The sequence below is a fragment of the Rosa chinensis genome, chromosome 1, assembly GCF_002994745.2.
Source record: "Rosa chinensis cultivar Old Blush chromosome 1, RchiOBHm-V2, whole genome shotgun sequence".
Lineage (NCBI taxonomy): Eukaryota > Viridiplantae > Streptophyta > Magnoliopsida > Rosales > Rosaceae > Rosa > Rosa chinensis.
In genome coordinates, this window is record NC_037088.1 from 765,195 (window position 1) to 781,406 (window position 16,212).

The 16,212-nt window shown below is 38.3% G+C and overlaps 1 protein-coding gene across 3 annotated transcripts; it reads left to right on the forward strand.

Annotated features, from left to right (window-relative positions):
• Positions 1–4,516: 4,516 nt before the first annotated feature.
• LOC112181605 (vicianin hydrolase) lies at positions 4,517–12,748 on the forward strand. Of its 3 annotated transcripts, none has more exons than XM_040516318.1 (14): positions 4,518–4,789; positions 4,956–5,025; positions 5,394–5,452; positions 5,563–5,638; positions 7,229–7,306; positions 7,407–7,494; positions 7,910–8,162; positions 8,348–8,463; positions 8,590–8,810; positions 8,945–8,976; positions 9,202–9,304; positions 9,414–9,522; positions 9,632–12,127; positions 12,301–12,748. In XM_040516318.1, exons 1-13 carry the CDS (start codon positions 4,598–4,600, stop codon positions 9,798–9,800), a joined length of 1,566 nt encoding a protein of 521 aa, XP_040372252.1. In that variant the 5' UTR covers positions 4,518–4,597; the 3' UTR covers positions 9,801–12,127; positions 12,301–12,748. The 3 variants fall into 3 exon arrangements, with proteins under 3 accessions (XP_040372270.1, XP_040372252.1, XP_024175745.1); XM_024319977.2 differs by having other exon boundaries at positions 9,632–10,451; positions 10,727–12,748; XM_040516336.1 differs by lacking the exons at positions 5,394–5,452; positions 5,563–5,638; positions 12,301–12,748 and having other exon boundaries at positions 4,517–4,789; positions 9,632–10,603.
• The last annotated feature ends 3,464 nt before the right edge of the window (positions 12,749–16,212 follow it).

Here is a 16,212-nt window from a genome sequence, read left to right on the forward strand (position 1 = left end):
GTAGAAGGTTCCAGAAAAATCATGTTTGGAACAGGACTTTTATCTGGTTTTTCTAATGATTTGAATCCATTAGTTTTCTTTGTTTTTACCGGAGGCACTTTCTTGTCATTCAGTATATTTCTCATAGAATCCAGCCTTTTTTTTGCTGCTCAGTGATTTTTCTACTAACATTTGTTAGCTTTTCTTCTTCCGTTTTTGGAAGTTCTTTGATATAATCAATTTTGTGCTCCAATTTTTCTAATTGGGCGATTATATCTGGTACTTTTTCTAGATGATTTTGACATCTAGATACTTCTTGTATCAGATTCTGATATTTCTCATCAGAAGATTTTAGTAGAGAATTTAACTTCTCTATTAGCAATTCTGAGATTGTCCCCATTGGGCATTCCCCTTTTGAGCTCTTTGCAAGCTCTGATACCAGTATTTGCGGATCTAACCAATGCTCAAATAATCAAGAGGTTTTTGTACCTCTCGGAGTATATATTCAAGATTTCCGGTTGATTCTTCAACTTTGTAAATTCTTTTTTGGACTGTGAAGATAATATCCCAATAATCGGGAGTTTCTCTTTTAAGTTTTGATCTAAAATCTCTGAACTTTCTCAATTTTTCTTTTTCTTCAACTAACTCCTTACTTGTATTTTTGCATATAGCAATTAATTCTAGTCTGTCAATGATCGAAATTATGAATAGTAAAAATAACTGTTTACCTTTTAGTATAGAGGATGGATTTATACCTACAATATGTTTAAACAAACAAATTCAAAAGCATGGGTCCACTACGCTCTGTCATTTTTATTTTTACTGAAGGGAAAGATAAATACTAAAGAAAAGTAAGACTTCTTTAGATAAAATGTCATGAAGTGTAAATTTTGGTCCTTAATTGTGTAAAACCAAATGTTGAGGAGTTATTGGTATATGTAGTTTGCTATTTGATAAAACGCCGAAGTCAAATGAGTAGTGTAATGTGCAGGTAGTGGCAGTAGCCGTAACGACAAGGGTTTACTCCAGTCTCAAGGTTCTTCTAAGATTAGTCCATTGTCAGGAGGCTTATTCCGGGCTTTAGGCTTCAAGAAAAGAGGTGCATTGCTGGACGGTGAGAAGAGTCCCCCCTCTAATTTGGACTCCAGTATAGCTCTAGAAAGTCCAATAGTTGCCACAAATGCATCCGCATCTTCTTGGGGTATGGAGTCGTTTCTCTCAATTCTCGGATGAAAATACAGGATTAATTCAACCTCCAGTGTCTGAAGGAGGAGATCGAAGTGAACATGATTGTCAAGAGAATATTTTGCCAATTGAAAACGCAAAATTTGAATCTACCGTCTCAATTTCTGAGGCTATAGAATCTCTAGTCTATGACGATAATTTGGGATTTATTGCCTCATCAGCACCACCAATTGGCTCACTTTTTCCAATAACTCTGCCTCCGGTACCTTCCCCGACACTAGCTTTTGAAATATTGTCAAGTTCAATGCATAACAAGGTACCAAGCGGTTTCCCCTCTGTAGCCACACTTCTAGGTCATTTTTCACAACTGCTACCACCCATCGAATCAGTGAGCTTGTTTGGATTTGATAAGAAGGTACGTGACAAAGGTGGTGGCCACACTCTCTTAACAGATGAATTTTCTATCCCGAATAGAAAGTTTGCAGGGAATATGAGGCTACTTTGGGTTGATTTTCGTGTACTGAAAGCATTTGTTGTAGAAAACTCCAATGATCCTGACGCAGGTGTCAATGATGTGCTGAATGAGGTTCTCCGTTTCTTGAACAAGCGTCCTGAGAGTCGTGCACATGTTCAATCTCCTAGCAGCCAACCAATTGTAGCTGAATCTGAGGAGCGAAGTAAAGAATTGATTCATCACCGGGTAGATAAGGAAGTAGAGGTTGAGCTATTTCTAGCAGCAGGATTCAGTGCTAGTGAGGGAGAAGGAATCAATTCTCCATGGGATGAAGAACATATTCCACAAGAAATTGTTAGTACGAAACCTAATCCAAGAATTATTGTGCAGCAATATGAATATTCAATTATTGGAGCTTTGATTGATGTCTTAAAGGTTGTTGGGGAGTAGCTGATTGCTACAAATCCTGTGGAGTGGGGTGTGGGTAATATTGTGAGGATTTTTCACAGTATCATGGAGGAGGATGTTTCTCTCACCATAATTGCTCTGGCTGGGTTGAACTTGTCGACTGTCAGTAATGATGAAGATTATGGTGACCGCAGCAACTATCCTATTCTATATGTTGTTGTAGTTGCAGCAGCTGCAAGAAGCACACTGTGTCCGCTTTCCTTGCAAATCCTTCTTGAAGACATATACATGATGCAGCAGCTCACACTTCTTCATTTGGTGGTGATTATGAAGGAAGAAGCGAATCTGCTGATAAAAGTTCTAAAAGCCGGAAGTTGAAGCATGATGTCACTGAAGCAGCCAACGAACTTATTCAAGATATTGGCACTTGCCATGTACAGTTGGCTGAGCAAGCAGTAGAGCACATTCTCCATAACAAGGTTATATTAACTCTTGGTAATTCAAAATCATTACTGGAATTTCTTTTTGCTGTAAAGGAGAAAACAAGATAATTTCAGGTAATTGTTGCGGAGGGAGCTCCAAGATATCAGGGGCTTATCTCTAATGGCATTGGGTTTAATAGTTTTTGGGTGAATAGAAATGATGGATGCATAATTATTCTTTGCTCTAACATATTCCAAAAGATGAATAAATTGCAGCTGTATGTTGAAGTGGTACACAAAGGAACTAAGCTGCTAATTTCTTTGAATGGCTCGGGCAATTTATTGGGTAATGGTAATGGAATTTTCTATCTTGTTTTTGTGAAAAATGAGTTCTCATTTACTCAGCGCATGGAATTGGTGTTTCAGAAGGAAAAGGGCTGCATGTTTATTGGCTATGATATTACAGATGAGAAGGCTAATGTGCATATTGTTAGGGAGCATGCGAAGAAGGCTTTTGATGAAAAGTGGGTGGTAGAAATTGCAAAGAAAGTTGTCATGGATATGACAAATGCAAGGCTTTACACCACTGCCTATTCCGAAGTGATCACTGGAATTTGTAAAACCTTGCAACTTTCTAAATATGAGATTAGAAACTTAGATGGTTTATTTGATGGTGAACTTGCTAGACATTTTCCTCATATTAAGTCTGCATCAACTTCCTTGAGGTATTGTTCTTCTTCAGCCATCTCAATTGTTACTATTCATTCTGTGGCATTAGTCAAGTGTTTTACTGCTCTTGGTGTGATGGAGACTACTGAAAACACACACACTAATGAATTTGCTGAGAAAGCTAAAAGGAAGCTACTTGATATTATTTTTGGATTTGATGAAGAGAAGTTACAGAAGTTAGCTTCCAAGTACTTTGGTCCATATCAGGTTATCAAAAAAATTAGGAAAGTTGCTTACAAGTTACTGTTGCCTCCTACTGCAAAGATCCATCCAGTTTTTCATGTTTCAAGGTTGAAGAAGAAGGTTGGTTCAACAGTGATTACCTCCCCTGATTTGCCACCAATGTTTGAGAGTGAAAAAACCAAGTGGTATCCATCCAAAATCATTGATGGAGGAATTTTCAAAAAGAACAATGCTGCAGTGACAAAATGGCTTGTGCAGTGGAAGAACACCAATGAGGAAGATGCAACCTGGGAGGATCCGGAGCAGTTCATGAACAGATTTCCAGAATTTCAAACTGGAATTGCAAGTTTGATCTTTAAGCGGGGTGGAATGTTGGGGCACCCATCTAAGAGTTGTGATCGGGCCTGGCCCAAGCCCATAACAGTTAGAGATATTTTGCATTCTTATCTAGTTTGTGACTTATGCCAGCTTTGAATGCCAGCTGCTATACTCTCCTTATATGTGTGGTGCACCGCATCTGTAATGATCAATCAAGAATTATCAATCAACTTTCAATTTTGTTCTTCTCTTTCATTTCGTTTTTCTCTCGATTCATGTTTTCCAATATAGGGTCTCATTACACTGTGGTTAAGATAAATGTCTTGTCTTATCACGATTGAATGGTAGTTGTCATTTGGCCAGTACTAGTACAGTTATTGGACAATGACATGCATCACTGGGGGACACTGGCTTTTAGGCGTAGGTGACTAGATTTTCCAACAAGGAGCATTGCCTCGAGGAACTAGCTGTTTTTATTATAAGAAAAGTGTGGATGTTCTTTACCAATTAAAATGAGTATTTGGTAATCTGCATTAGGTATATTATATGCTTGAAGACTCTACATTTATTAGTTTATAGAATTTAATCTGTGTGACCGAGAAAGAAAGCGTTGTTACAGATGTTTTTTAACATTGTTGCTGCAATATAGAACTGATTGTTGATTAATTAGCCATTTGATTTGAGAAAGTAAAGGAAAGAAGCTCAATCAATCTACATTAGGGTGTATATTACATTAGTAGATATGACATGATATAACACAGTAGATCTATGCATGTGAGAAACATGGCTGGTATATATAGTAGAGTAGGACCGTTCAATTATGCATGATATTGTCAATAGTCTAACTATGGCACTTTTTTAAGTGGGTTTGAGGGGCACTTTGAGCTAGGCAAACTGATTGCTTGATTAATTAGAGAGAATGGGTGGTCGTCCTCTGCTCTTCTTCATCTTGATCTTTATCTGCCTCATACTCACTGCTCTTGTTGGCTCATCAGCAAGCAATGAGGCGGCTGCTGCTGCTGCTGCTGCTCCTCGTCATTATTCGATTCCATTCAATAGAAGTAGCTTCCCAGCTAGTTTCATCTTCGGAGCTGGTTCTGCTGCTTATCAGGTGTCTCATTTACAGACTTCAACTTATATACTGAGAATTCCTTTTCAATATCATATATATTTTGGGCTGAATATTGAGAATGTCTCGATCTTATTGGCCCGCATGCATTTTGACTATGTTGAAACATGACATGATTATGCCGGCCATGATGTACTTCAATTTCTAGACTGAAGGAGCAGCACATATCCATGGAAAGGGACCAAGCATATGGGACACTTTCACTACAAAACATCAAGGTTCAATTCCTCTCCATCATATACGCCATCGAGCAATCTTTCATTTCCAAATGCAGTCTTCTGTACATTACTTTGCTTTTGATCGATAGGGAAATTACATGAATCTACCAACAGACTAATGACTGCCCATGGTCCGCAACTTCCAATAATTATACAAGTACGAAACAATTAAATGGGGGGTTTGCATGGTAGAGAACTAGAAATAAGATCGGAGGCAATTTATGCAAGTGATGTCACTTTTCTTTCATATGCGTGCCAGAATATGGTCCAGTAGTATATAAATGATTGACTGAATCAAATAGATTATAATCGTTAAAATTGTTGTAAATATGCTGCCTTTTCATTCTTTGAGAAAATTGTCATCGCAGAAAAAATAACTGATAGTAGCAACGGGGATGTAGCAGATGACTTTTACCATCGTTATGAGGTAGGATCTATATCCCTGATAATAGTCATCATACATATATAATATCAACTGGTTCAAATCAATTAAATTTAAAAATATTGTTGCTGCATAATGGAATGTTTTTTTCACAGGAAGATGTGAAATTGATGAAAAAAGTCGGTTTAGACTCCTTCAGATTTTCAATCTCATGGTCAAGATTACTACCTAGTAAGATCACATTACATGAATCATTTATTGATTTTGTGGTGAATCATCATATATTAAAACCTACGAAAACATATATGGTGCTCCTCGGAGGCGATATTAGCTCCTCGGAGGCAAACGATGTAGGGAACAAGTCTCACCCTCAATCCCGAATGAGAGGGGTTTGCCACACTCTGGGAATCCACCGCCCGTCCCCCTATTATTATTTTATTAATAACATAAAAAGAAAATACAACCTAAAGAAGGGAGGACATAAACCTTGCTCTAAAAGCTAGAAAGAAAGTCAAAAGGAAGTGAAAAGATTGAAGCAGAACCTCAAATTTACCCAACTTCCAACTGTTAAAACAAGCCCAACACCAACCCATGCAAGAAAGAGAGTTAAACATGGCGAAGGTAAGGGAATCTCAGATCATCCATACGAAGATAAAGAGATATATTAGGCGGAGGAGAAACATGCCATACCAGGGATGGAGAAAGTAAGCCCATGTTTGTCATTCTATCAGCCACCGTATTTCCTTCCCGAAGAATATGGGAACGATGAAAGGTCATTGCTCTAATACGTGCTAAGCAAGTAAGCCATGCAATTCGTAGCGGCCAAGGTGGAACAAAAGATGAGGATTTGATGCATGCAATTACACTAGTCGAATCACATTCAAGCCAGAGGCATCGTCAACCATACTGGAAGGCATATTCAATCCCAATGATCACACCCATAAGCTTTGCGTAGAAGGCAGATTTGTGTCCCAATCCTTGACAGTAACCGCCAATGTAATGACCATGGGTGTCACGAAACACACCACCACAAGCTGCAGGTCCTGGATTACCCTTTGCAAGACCATCAGTATTCAACTTAATCCAAGGAAAAATTGGAGGGTGCCAGAGAACTAACCGCGGCGCTACTCGATTTTTAGGAATAGGCTGAATACCCAACCCAACCAACAACTAAGTGTCAACCAAACCATTCGAATAACCTGGCATCTAAGGAGCAGCAAAGCCAAGCCAAGCCTTGAGAGAGCTGAAAATTAGCATGAGGGAAGGGCGCTTGTCCTCAAATCTAAGCTTATTGCGAGCTTTCCATATAGCCATAAGAGCATAGAGACAACTAGCAAGCCAAATATTTTTCAATTGGGGAGAGAAAGACTTGCCAATAATGGAGGTAAATAACCCACCAATAGTGCCACTAGGCGGTAAGAAAGTCCCAAAACAGCATGCTAGCCATTGCCAAACATGTTGCGCAAACGAGCAAGTGACAAATAAGTGAGTAGAATCCTCAATATAGCCAAAAGTACAAAGCTGGCAAACAGACACTGTTGGGATACTTATATAGAACTTGACAAATCTTGATCCTCTGAAAATGGAGAATGTCACTTTATTCAACCATTTTAAAACATTGTGATTCTTACTTACTCATATAGAAGTGTGGATTCACCTCAAATGAGTGATGTTGAATCTACCTTATATACTTCTATCAATACTATTACAGTCATTTAAATTTTGGGACAGAAAAGTTCATGGAATTACTTTGGACTGCATAGAATTACTACTCATTTCAAGTGATGCCGGTGATGAAGATGTTGAAATTTTGCCTTGCAGAGGGAAAAGTCAAAGGTGGAGTGAACCAAGAAGGCGTAAAATTCTACAACAATCTTATAAATGAGCTCTTGTCGAATGGTGAAATATTTTTCTTCAACTTGAGTTCTGGCATTCTTTAGTTCTTCTACATAAATCTGGCCCTTAAATTCTCTGATGTTATTCTACTCCATGTCTCCAGGAATAATACCTTTTGTGACGCTTTTCCACTGGGATCTACCACAGGCTCTTGAAGATGAGTATGGTGGATTTTTAAATCATAAGATTGTGTAAGTGAATCTTAGATTGAGAAAATTATACAATGTGTTAACGTATGACATGCATACAATTATCTTAAAAGCAGTCAAATGAGTCTTCAAAATAGTAATATTAGTCCTCAAAGTGGTAACATGAGTGCTTAAAGTGGTAAATTTTCTTAGTTACCACATAAGTCCTCAAAATAGTAATATTAGTCCTCAAAGTGGTAACATGAGTCCTTAAAGTGGTAAATTTTCTTAGTTTACCGTATGAGTCCTCAAAATAGTAATATTAGTCCTCAAAGTGATAACATGTGTCCTTAAAGTGGTAAAAATAATTTATGTATGAGAAATGTTAACATACCATATCTTTACCCCTTAGATTGATCACACAACGATAATTATTATCCAATTGTCATAGTAATAAAGTACTCAATCTGCTTTTCAGTGGTGATTTTCAAGATTATGCCGATTTTTGTTTCAAAACATTTGGTGACCGAGTTAAGCATTGGATCACTCTGAACGAGCCAGTTACATACTGTGTCAACGGGTACAATGGTGGAACCAATGCACCTGGTCGATGCTCTAACTATGTCGGAAATTGCACCGCCGGTAACTCTGCTACAGAGCCTTACATTGTAGGCCATCATCTGCTGCTTGCTCACGCGCACTCTGCAAATTTATACAAGAAGAAGTATCAGGTCTGTATAACATGTATCAAGTAACTATATATCACAATATCATTTCTCTTTTAATATTATTAATATTATTAATATTATTATTTCATAATTGTTGTTGTTCTTCTTCTTCTTATTATTATTATTCATAATTGTTATAAGATATTTCAAGTTATCTCCGTCCATATTTGTATTGAATAATAATGCAGGCTTCTCAAAAAGGGCAAATCGGGATTTCGGTTGTGACATACTGGTATTTAGCAAAATCGGAAACTGCTGCAAGCAAGAGGGCAGCTTCTAGGTCTCTTGATTTTGTTTTTGGATGGTGAGCGATTAAACAATTTGGTTAAATTAATTAGTAATCTCATGGACATGCATATATTAATTAATAAGAAAGCTAGCATGCATGTACATTGTTTGAATTTGAATCTTTAAATTTGTATGTATGTAGGTTTGCTCATCCCGTTACATTCGGTGACTATCCTCAAACCATGAGAGCTTCTGTGGGTGATCGGTTGCCTAAATTCAGTAAAGAAGAAACTAAGCTCCTAAAAGGATCTCTAGATTTCCTTGGTGTCAATTACTACACAAGTAGTTATGCAGATGTTTCCTCACTCTCCACTAGTAATGTCAACCAAAGTTTCTTCGGAGATATGCATACTTCTCTCTCTAGTAAATGCTCGATCCCTACCTATCAGTTTAACCTCATTTTCTTGACTAGTTTGGAGATTTTAAATCATGTATCTATCCTCCTGTGATGAAAGCGATCATTTACTCAATCTTATATATATCTCTGCATGTCACAGCTGAGAAAAATGGGGTTCCTTTGGGTTCAGCGGTACTCTTTCATTCCCTCCCTTTTACATTTGCGTATTTGGGCTCCTCTTGCTCAAAATATGTAGCATGTTATAGACATGTTTGTCAGATTATCAGTTAGAAACCGCACATTCTGACATATGACAACATAATATATCAGATTGTAGCTAGATAACTGAAACTAGTCCAGAGAGCAGATGCATTTTTGGCCATTTCACAACTGACAGCAGCTAGATCGGTTTTGCAGACTGCTTTGAGCTGGCTTTACATCTATCCAAAGGGAATTCGAGAGCTTATGTTATACATAAAAGAAAAGTACAATGATCCCGAGATTTACATTACTGAAAATGGTAATCCTCGATCCCCTCTTGTTGATCAAAGTTGAATACGTATTGCAAAGAATGAATTAAATAAACTTGAGTGTTGTTGTGACATATATGATCAATGTTGCTATTGCAGGTGTTGGTGAGGCAAATAATAGCTCCCAGCCCCTCAACGATGCCCTCAAGGGTAGTACAAGGATAAGATACCATTCTCTCCATCTTTCATATCTTTTGAAGTCCATCAAGTGAGTAGTACAATTGAGGATTTATATATTGCATGTAGTCCATCTTTCATATCTTCTATACACAGATGTATATGAGATTAATTTAAAAACTGTATGTGCATGCATGCAGGGAGGGGGTGAAGGTGAGGGGATACTTCGCATGGTCATTTCTTGATGTTTATGAATGGGATGCAGGCTACACAGTTCGATTTGGACTCACCTACGTCGATTACAAGAATAACTTGAAGAGATATCTCAAGTACTCTGCATACTGGTTCAAGATGTTCCTCCTCAAATGATCCATGTTAGCCTTATTGTCATACTCCCTTATTTCCCTCCTAGCTTTCCTACAGATCATTATGCTGATGTGGATTTCTCCATGAGGATTTACAGCCTGTTAATTTTTTGTCAGTTGGAAAGTTAGTTGGGGTTGCTTTATGTTGACTACTATAAATACCTAGCTTGTAATAAAGAGAAGTACTCTCTCATTTTCTGAAATTACGTTCAGATATTTTCTAGCTTTTCTCTCTCTCTGTCTCTCTCTTTCTGGAAAGCTCTCTCTTCTTCCTTCAGGTTCGTTAACTTTTACAGTCATGGATGCTATGTTATCATGGTATCAGAGCTTCGGCTCATGATCCTGTGACCTGTTGCTATGTTATCACAGTAGTTATATTCATTTCTTGCTTCCGCAATCGAAGTTTGTGAGATTTGTGTGAGATTGAACCCTAGATCTACTACTGTGGCTTCGTTTTCACTCATGCATACTTTGAAGCTCTAGATCTGGAAATTTCTAGTTCACTAAGTCTTATTCTGTAGAATTTTACTTGAAATTTATGTGTAAGCTTCACTAATTCAGATTTCTGGTAAATCGAGGTGTGCTTTTAGTTGCTTCTCTGAAATCAAGGTTGTTTGCTTCGTTTCAAGCTTACAAATGGTGATGACAATCTCTGGTGAGTACTCGCTCACTTGCATCAAGTTTGTTACAAGAATTTCAAATAGCTTCGATGTGTGCTATTGTCCGAACAATTAATCTTGGTTTATAATTGATTGATACCTGCATGAGTTCTATGATTGTCATAATTTGCAAGAGCTGTTGATAATCTGCAAGTTCTAGTTAAGGAAGGAAGTGTGATTTTATAACATCTCGATGATATAACTTGGTGTGAGTATTGAAAGGAAAATTGTTATAATTACTATAACTTGTTGATTGTTGATAATTCTGAAGTGTCACAAGCTGAAATCAACTCCTTGTTGAGCATGATTACTGTTCGGTTGAATGAGAACAATTTTGTGAAGTGGAGCTTTCAATTCCAGTTTGTCCTTGAAGGAAATGATCTGTTTGGCTACTTTGATGGGTCCTATCCATGTCCACCTCGTTTTGTTCTTACTGATGAAGGGACTGTGACAAATGAGATTACTAATGCATTCAAGGCCTGGAAGAAAACTGACAAGGCATTACTTGGCTTGCTAATGGCAACTTTGGATGAGGAGATCATGGAGATCATTGTTGGCAGTAAATCCTCACAAGATGCATGGCATGCTCTACTAGAAAGGTTCTCTACCTATTCTAGAGCCAATATTATTCAGCTCAAAACTGATCTGCAGACTATTAAGAAGGGTATTGATTCTGTGGATAAATACCTTCTGCGCATCAAACATGCAAGAGATCAATTAAGCTCAGTTGGAGTCAATCTTGTTGAGGAAGATATTGTTGTTGTGACTCTCAATGGCCTGCCTGATGAATAATCCATGATTAAGATAGTCATTCGTGCAAGAGATACTCCAATTCCACTTAAAGATCTTAGAGCTCAACTCCTTGCTGCTGAGAGAGACATTGAAGGCCAACTTGTGCCTCAAGGATCTATGACTGCAATGGCAGCAAGAAACCACTCATACAGGCCTACCAACACTACACAGTACTCAGGAAATGATGGTGGAAACAAGCAATCATCAAGTTCCTTTGGGAATGACAAAAGCAAGACTTCTTGGAGTGGAAATAATGCTAAGCAATCTGCATAGAGCAACAACAATGGCAAGTTTTCTCAACAGGATGGTCAAAGCAGTGCTTATAACAGGAGCTATGGTGGGATAGAGTGCCAAATTTGTAATAAGAAGGGACATTCTGCAAGTAACTGCTACCAAAACATGGAGTGTCACATTTGTCACAAGAAAGGGCATATTGCAAGTCGATGCTTCCAAAACCCTGCAAATACCAATAATGGTGAATACGGGAACAACAATGGCATTACTCCTGAGTGTCAAATCTGCAGTAAGAGAGGGCACACTGCTGTAAACTGCTTTTACAGAATAGATGTTCCTGCTGATCATCCTGCAAAGTCTATTGTTGTGTGTCAAATTTGTGGACTTAAAGGCCATGCTGCTCTTGACTGTCATCATAGGAGCAATTACTCATTTCAAGGAGCTGAACCACCTGCCTCACTCACTGCAATGTCTGCTCATGCTAATTGCAATGGTGCAAGCTCATCCAATTCACAACATAGCAACTGTGGAGAGGTGTGGATTGGAGATACAGGAGCAACACATCACATGACTTCAGACCTGAGAAACCTCACCATCGCTCAACCATATGACTCCAACAATTCAATTACCATTGGCAATGGACAAGGTTTGAGTATTAAACATATTGGTGCTGCAAAGCTTACTCCTGGCAAGCATACCTTTTATCTGAATAATGTGCTTCATGTTCCTAGTCTGGCAGTCAATTTACTATCTTTTAACAAGTTGTGCAGGGATAATCAATGCTTCATAACCTTGGATGAAACTCATATCTGTGTGCAGGACAAAGTGTCCAAAGCTCTTCTGTACAGAGGAAAGAGTAATGGTGAAGGTCTATTTCTGTTCAAAACTCCAAGATTCAAACATGTTCAGTCAACAACTCACTATGGCTTCCTTGGTGCTACTGTTAAGTCTTCACTTTGGCATCACAGACTTGGTCATCCAGCTGATGATATTGCTTCTAAGATGTTGTCTCTATCTCAAATTCAGTTTAATAAGGATAGATCTACTCATATGTGTTCTCATTGTTTGAGTGGAAATATGCATAGATTGCCTTTCCAGGAGTCATAGTCAAAGTCTGTAACTCCTTTTCAGAAAGTTCACTCAGATCTTTGGGGTCCTGCCCCATGTTTTTCTATTGAGGGTTTCAAATATTATGTTACCTTTATAGATGATTGTACAAAGTTTGTGTGGATTTATCCACTTATCAATAAATCAGACACTTTGTCTACTTTCATCAAGTTCTCCAATTTTGTTTCTACACAATTCCATTATGATATACAGTCTCTGCAGACAGATGGTGGTGGTGAGTTTAACAGTAAAGCTTTCAAGAATTTCCTTGACCACAAAGGCATCCTGCATTTTCTCTCTTGTCCATACACACCTCAGCAGAATGGTGTTGCTGAGAGAAAAAATCGACATCTTGTTGAAACTTGTGTCACACTCATGGCTGCAGCTAGGCTTCCTAAAATGTTCTGGTTTCATGCTGTTGCTCACTCTGGCTATCTCATCAACAGAATGCCATGAAAGTCCTTGAAAATGTCTTCCCCTTATATTGAGTTGTTTGGATCTGCACCTGATCTTAAGTTTCTCAGAATTTTTGGAACTGCCTGTTATCCATATCTTCGACCTTATTCACAGGATAAGTTGGATCCTAGAACTGTTCAGTGTGTTTTTCTTGGCTATGACTTGGGATATAAGGGTGTGTTTTGCTATAACATTGAGAAGAATAAATTGTGGATGAGCAGACATGTTGTGCATGATGAAACCATTTTTCCATACCATTTCCATTCACCTAGTTCTTCTTCCAAACAGTGTTCTTCTTCTAGTACTTCCTTTCAATATTCTTCACCATCTATGTCCACACCTCAGTCCCATGTGTTGCCTGTCCTGCATTCTAATCAGTTACAAATTGTGCTTCCCTTTGCGTCTTCCTCTCAGCCCTCAACTGGTTCCCCACCTGTGGCTGTGGGGGGGGGGGATAATGAGATTGGTTCTAGTGGGTCTAATGAGTCTTCATCTTCATCTGGTTCCTCTTTTGGTTCTGCAAGGTCCTCTGATGATGTTGTTGGTGTAAACAATGGACATAATAATGTTGATTTGAGTCATGAAAGTGAAGAAGAGAATGGTGTGATGGTGCAGTCTAGTGAAGTTCACCCTGATATTCCCAATGGTCATCTTCATGACACTTTAGATGGCCAAAGTATAAATGCTGGTCTAAATATTACTGATGATCTTCCACATGAGCTGCAATTTATTGAAGATACTGCTAGAGATTATAACAGTCATTCCATGTTAACAAGAGCAAAGAATGGTATCTTTAAGTAGAAGGCTTTTCCAGACTATTGTGCATACTCCTGTATAGTTCAGCATAATCTCCTAGATGAATTGCCCTACTTCTGTGGATTCACCACCGTACTAGAAGTATGTGATCCTGTTGAGCCTAAACACTTCAAAGCAGCTGCTGGTATTCCAGAATGGGATTGTGCTATGGCTGAAGAAATACATGCTCTTCAAAAGCAAGGCACATGGGATCTTGTACCTTTACCTGAAGGTAAGAACATTGTTGGTAGTAAATGGATTTACAAGATCAAGAAAAATCCAGATGGAAGTATCTCAAGGTATAAAGCAAGACTTGTTGCTCAGGGATATAGTCAAGAAAAAGGTTTAGACTATAATGAAACTTTTAGTCCAGTTGTGAGACACAGTACAGTATGGTTGATTATTGCTCTTGCTGCAATAAACAAGTGGGAATTAAGACAGCTAGATGTCAAAAATGCATTTCTTCATGGTGATCTGAAAGAAGAAGTTTACATGTATCAGCCTCAAGGTTTCTCTGACTCTGCTCATCCTGACTATGTGTGTCACTTGAAAAAATCACTTTATGGTTTAAAACAAGCCCCTCAAGCTTGGAATGAAAAGTTTACAAACTTTCTTCCTTCACTTGGATTTGAATTCTCTCATTCAGACCCCAGCTTGTTTGTGAAAAGTACTGAGCATGGTGTTGTGGCCTTGTTGTTATATGTGGATGATATTATCATAACAGGCTCAGACAAGTTAGGTATTACATCTGTTATCACTGAATTGAGTGATGTCTTTGATATGAAGGATCTTGGTCCCTTGTCTCATTTTTTGGGCATTGAAATTAAGCATATGTAGAAAGGATTCTTTTTGTCTCAAGAAACTTATGCAAAAGAGCTTATTAAGAAAGTTGGTCTTGAAACTTGCAGGGATTGTAATACACCATGTTTACCTCATGCACAGATGTTGAAAGATGAAGGTATACCATTGGCAAACCCTACGCTCTATAGAAGCATTGTTGGAGCCCTTCAGTATCTTACCTTTACAAGGCCAGATATAGCCTATGCAGTAAACACAGTTTGCCAGTTCATGACTGCTCCTACTGATATTCACTATGCTGCTGTGAAAAGGATACTGAGATATCTGCAAGGAACAATAAAGAATGGTCTTTTCTACAAGTATGGCTCATCTCCAACATATATTACTGCTTATTGTGATGCTGATTGGGCTGGAGAAATAAATCAAAGAAGGTCTACCACAGGTTTCATTGTCTACTTGGGATATTGTCCTATTTCATGGCAGTCTAAGAAGCAGGGATCTGTCTCAAGGAGTTCTACAGAAGCTGAATATAGATCCCTTGCCAATACTGCAGCTGACATATCTTGGATTAGACACATTCTTTGTGATCTTCATGTTCGTGTTCCAGCTCCTCCACTACTCAAATGTGATAATTTGTCTGCTATAGCCTTGTGCTCAAATCTAGTGTTTCATTCAAGGATTAAACACCTGGATAATGACTTTCATTTTGTCAGAGAGCGTGTTCAAAGACGTGATCTTATGCTACAATATGTTCCTACTTCACACCAGACTGCAGATATCTTCACAAAAGGGCTACACAGTCCAGTATTCAAGGAGCATTGCACCAATCTCAGTGTGTTCTCCCCCACTGAGATTGAGGGGAGGTGTTAGCCTTATTGTCATACTCCCTTATTTCCCTCCTAGCTTTCCTACAGATCATTATGCTGATGTGGATTTCTCCATGAGGATTTACAGCCTGTTAATTTTTTGTCGGTTGGAAAGTTAGTTGGGGTTACTTTATGTTGACTACTATAAATACCTAGCTTGTAATAAAGAGAAGTACTCTCTCATTTTCTGAAATTCCGTTCAGATATTTTCTAGCTTTTCTCTCTCTCTGTCTCTCTCTTTCTGGTAAGCTCTCTCTTCTTCCTTCAGGTTCGTTAACTTTTACAGTCATGGATGCTATGTTATCACCATCCACCATTTGTTCCATTACTCCGTTAGCAACTTGATAGATCATTATCTATCCATCTATTTCATATTGTATTAACTAATTGACAGTATTGTTCGAGAATGATGGGGGTATTGAATAAAGATTATCCTTGTGTTAATTCATCTGTAATCTTGCCCCGACTTTTTGTTCATATTAATAATTGGCTGCCAACGATTGGATCCATGATACAGGCATCCATATTAAAAACATGGATGCGTGATTCCTTAGCCCGCGAGTACGGGATTCAAAACGTGTCGGGTTGTACTATATAGTATATACAAAACATGCACAAAATAGGCCTATATGGAGAAGCCCAAAGTCTTAAACTTTAAACTTTTATCTTAAAATGATAGAGCCTTCCGTTATTCTACTCCCAGTTCTTT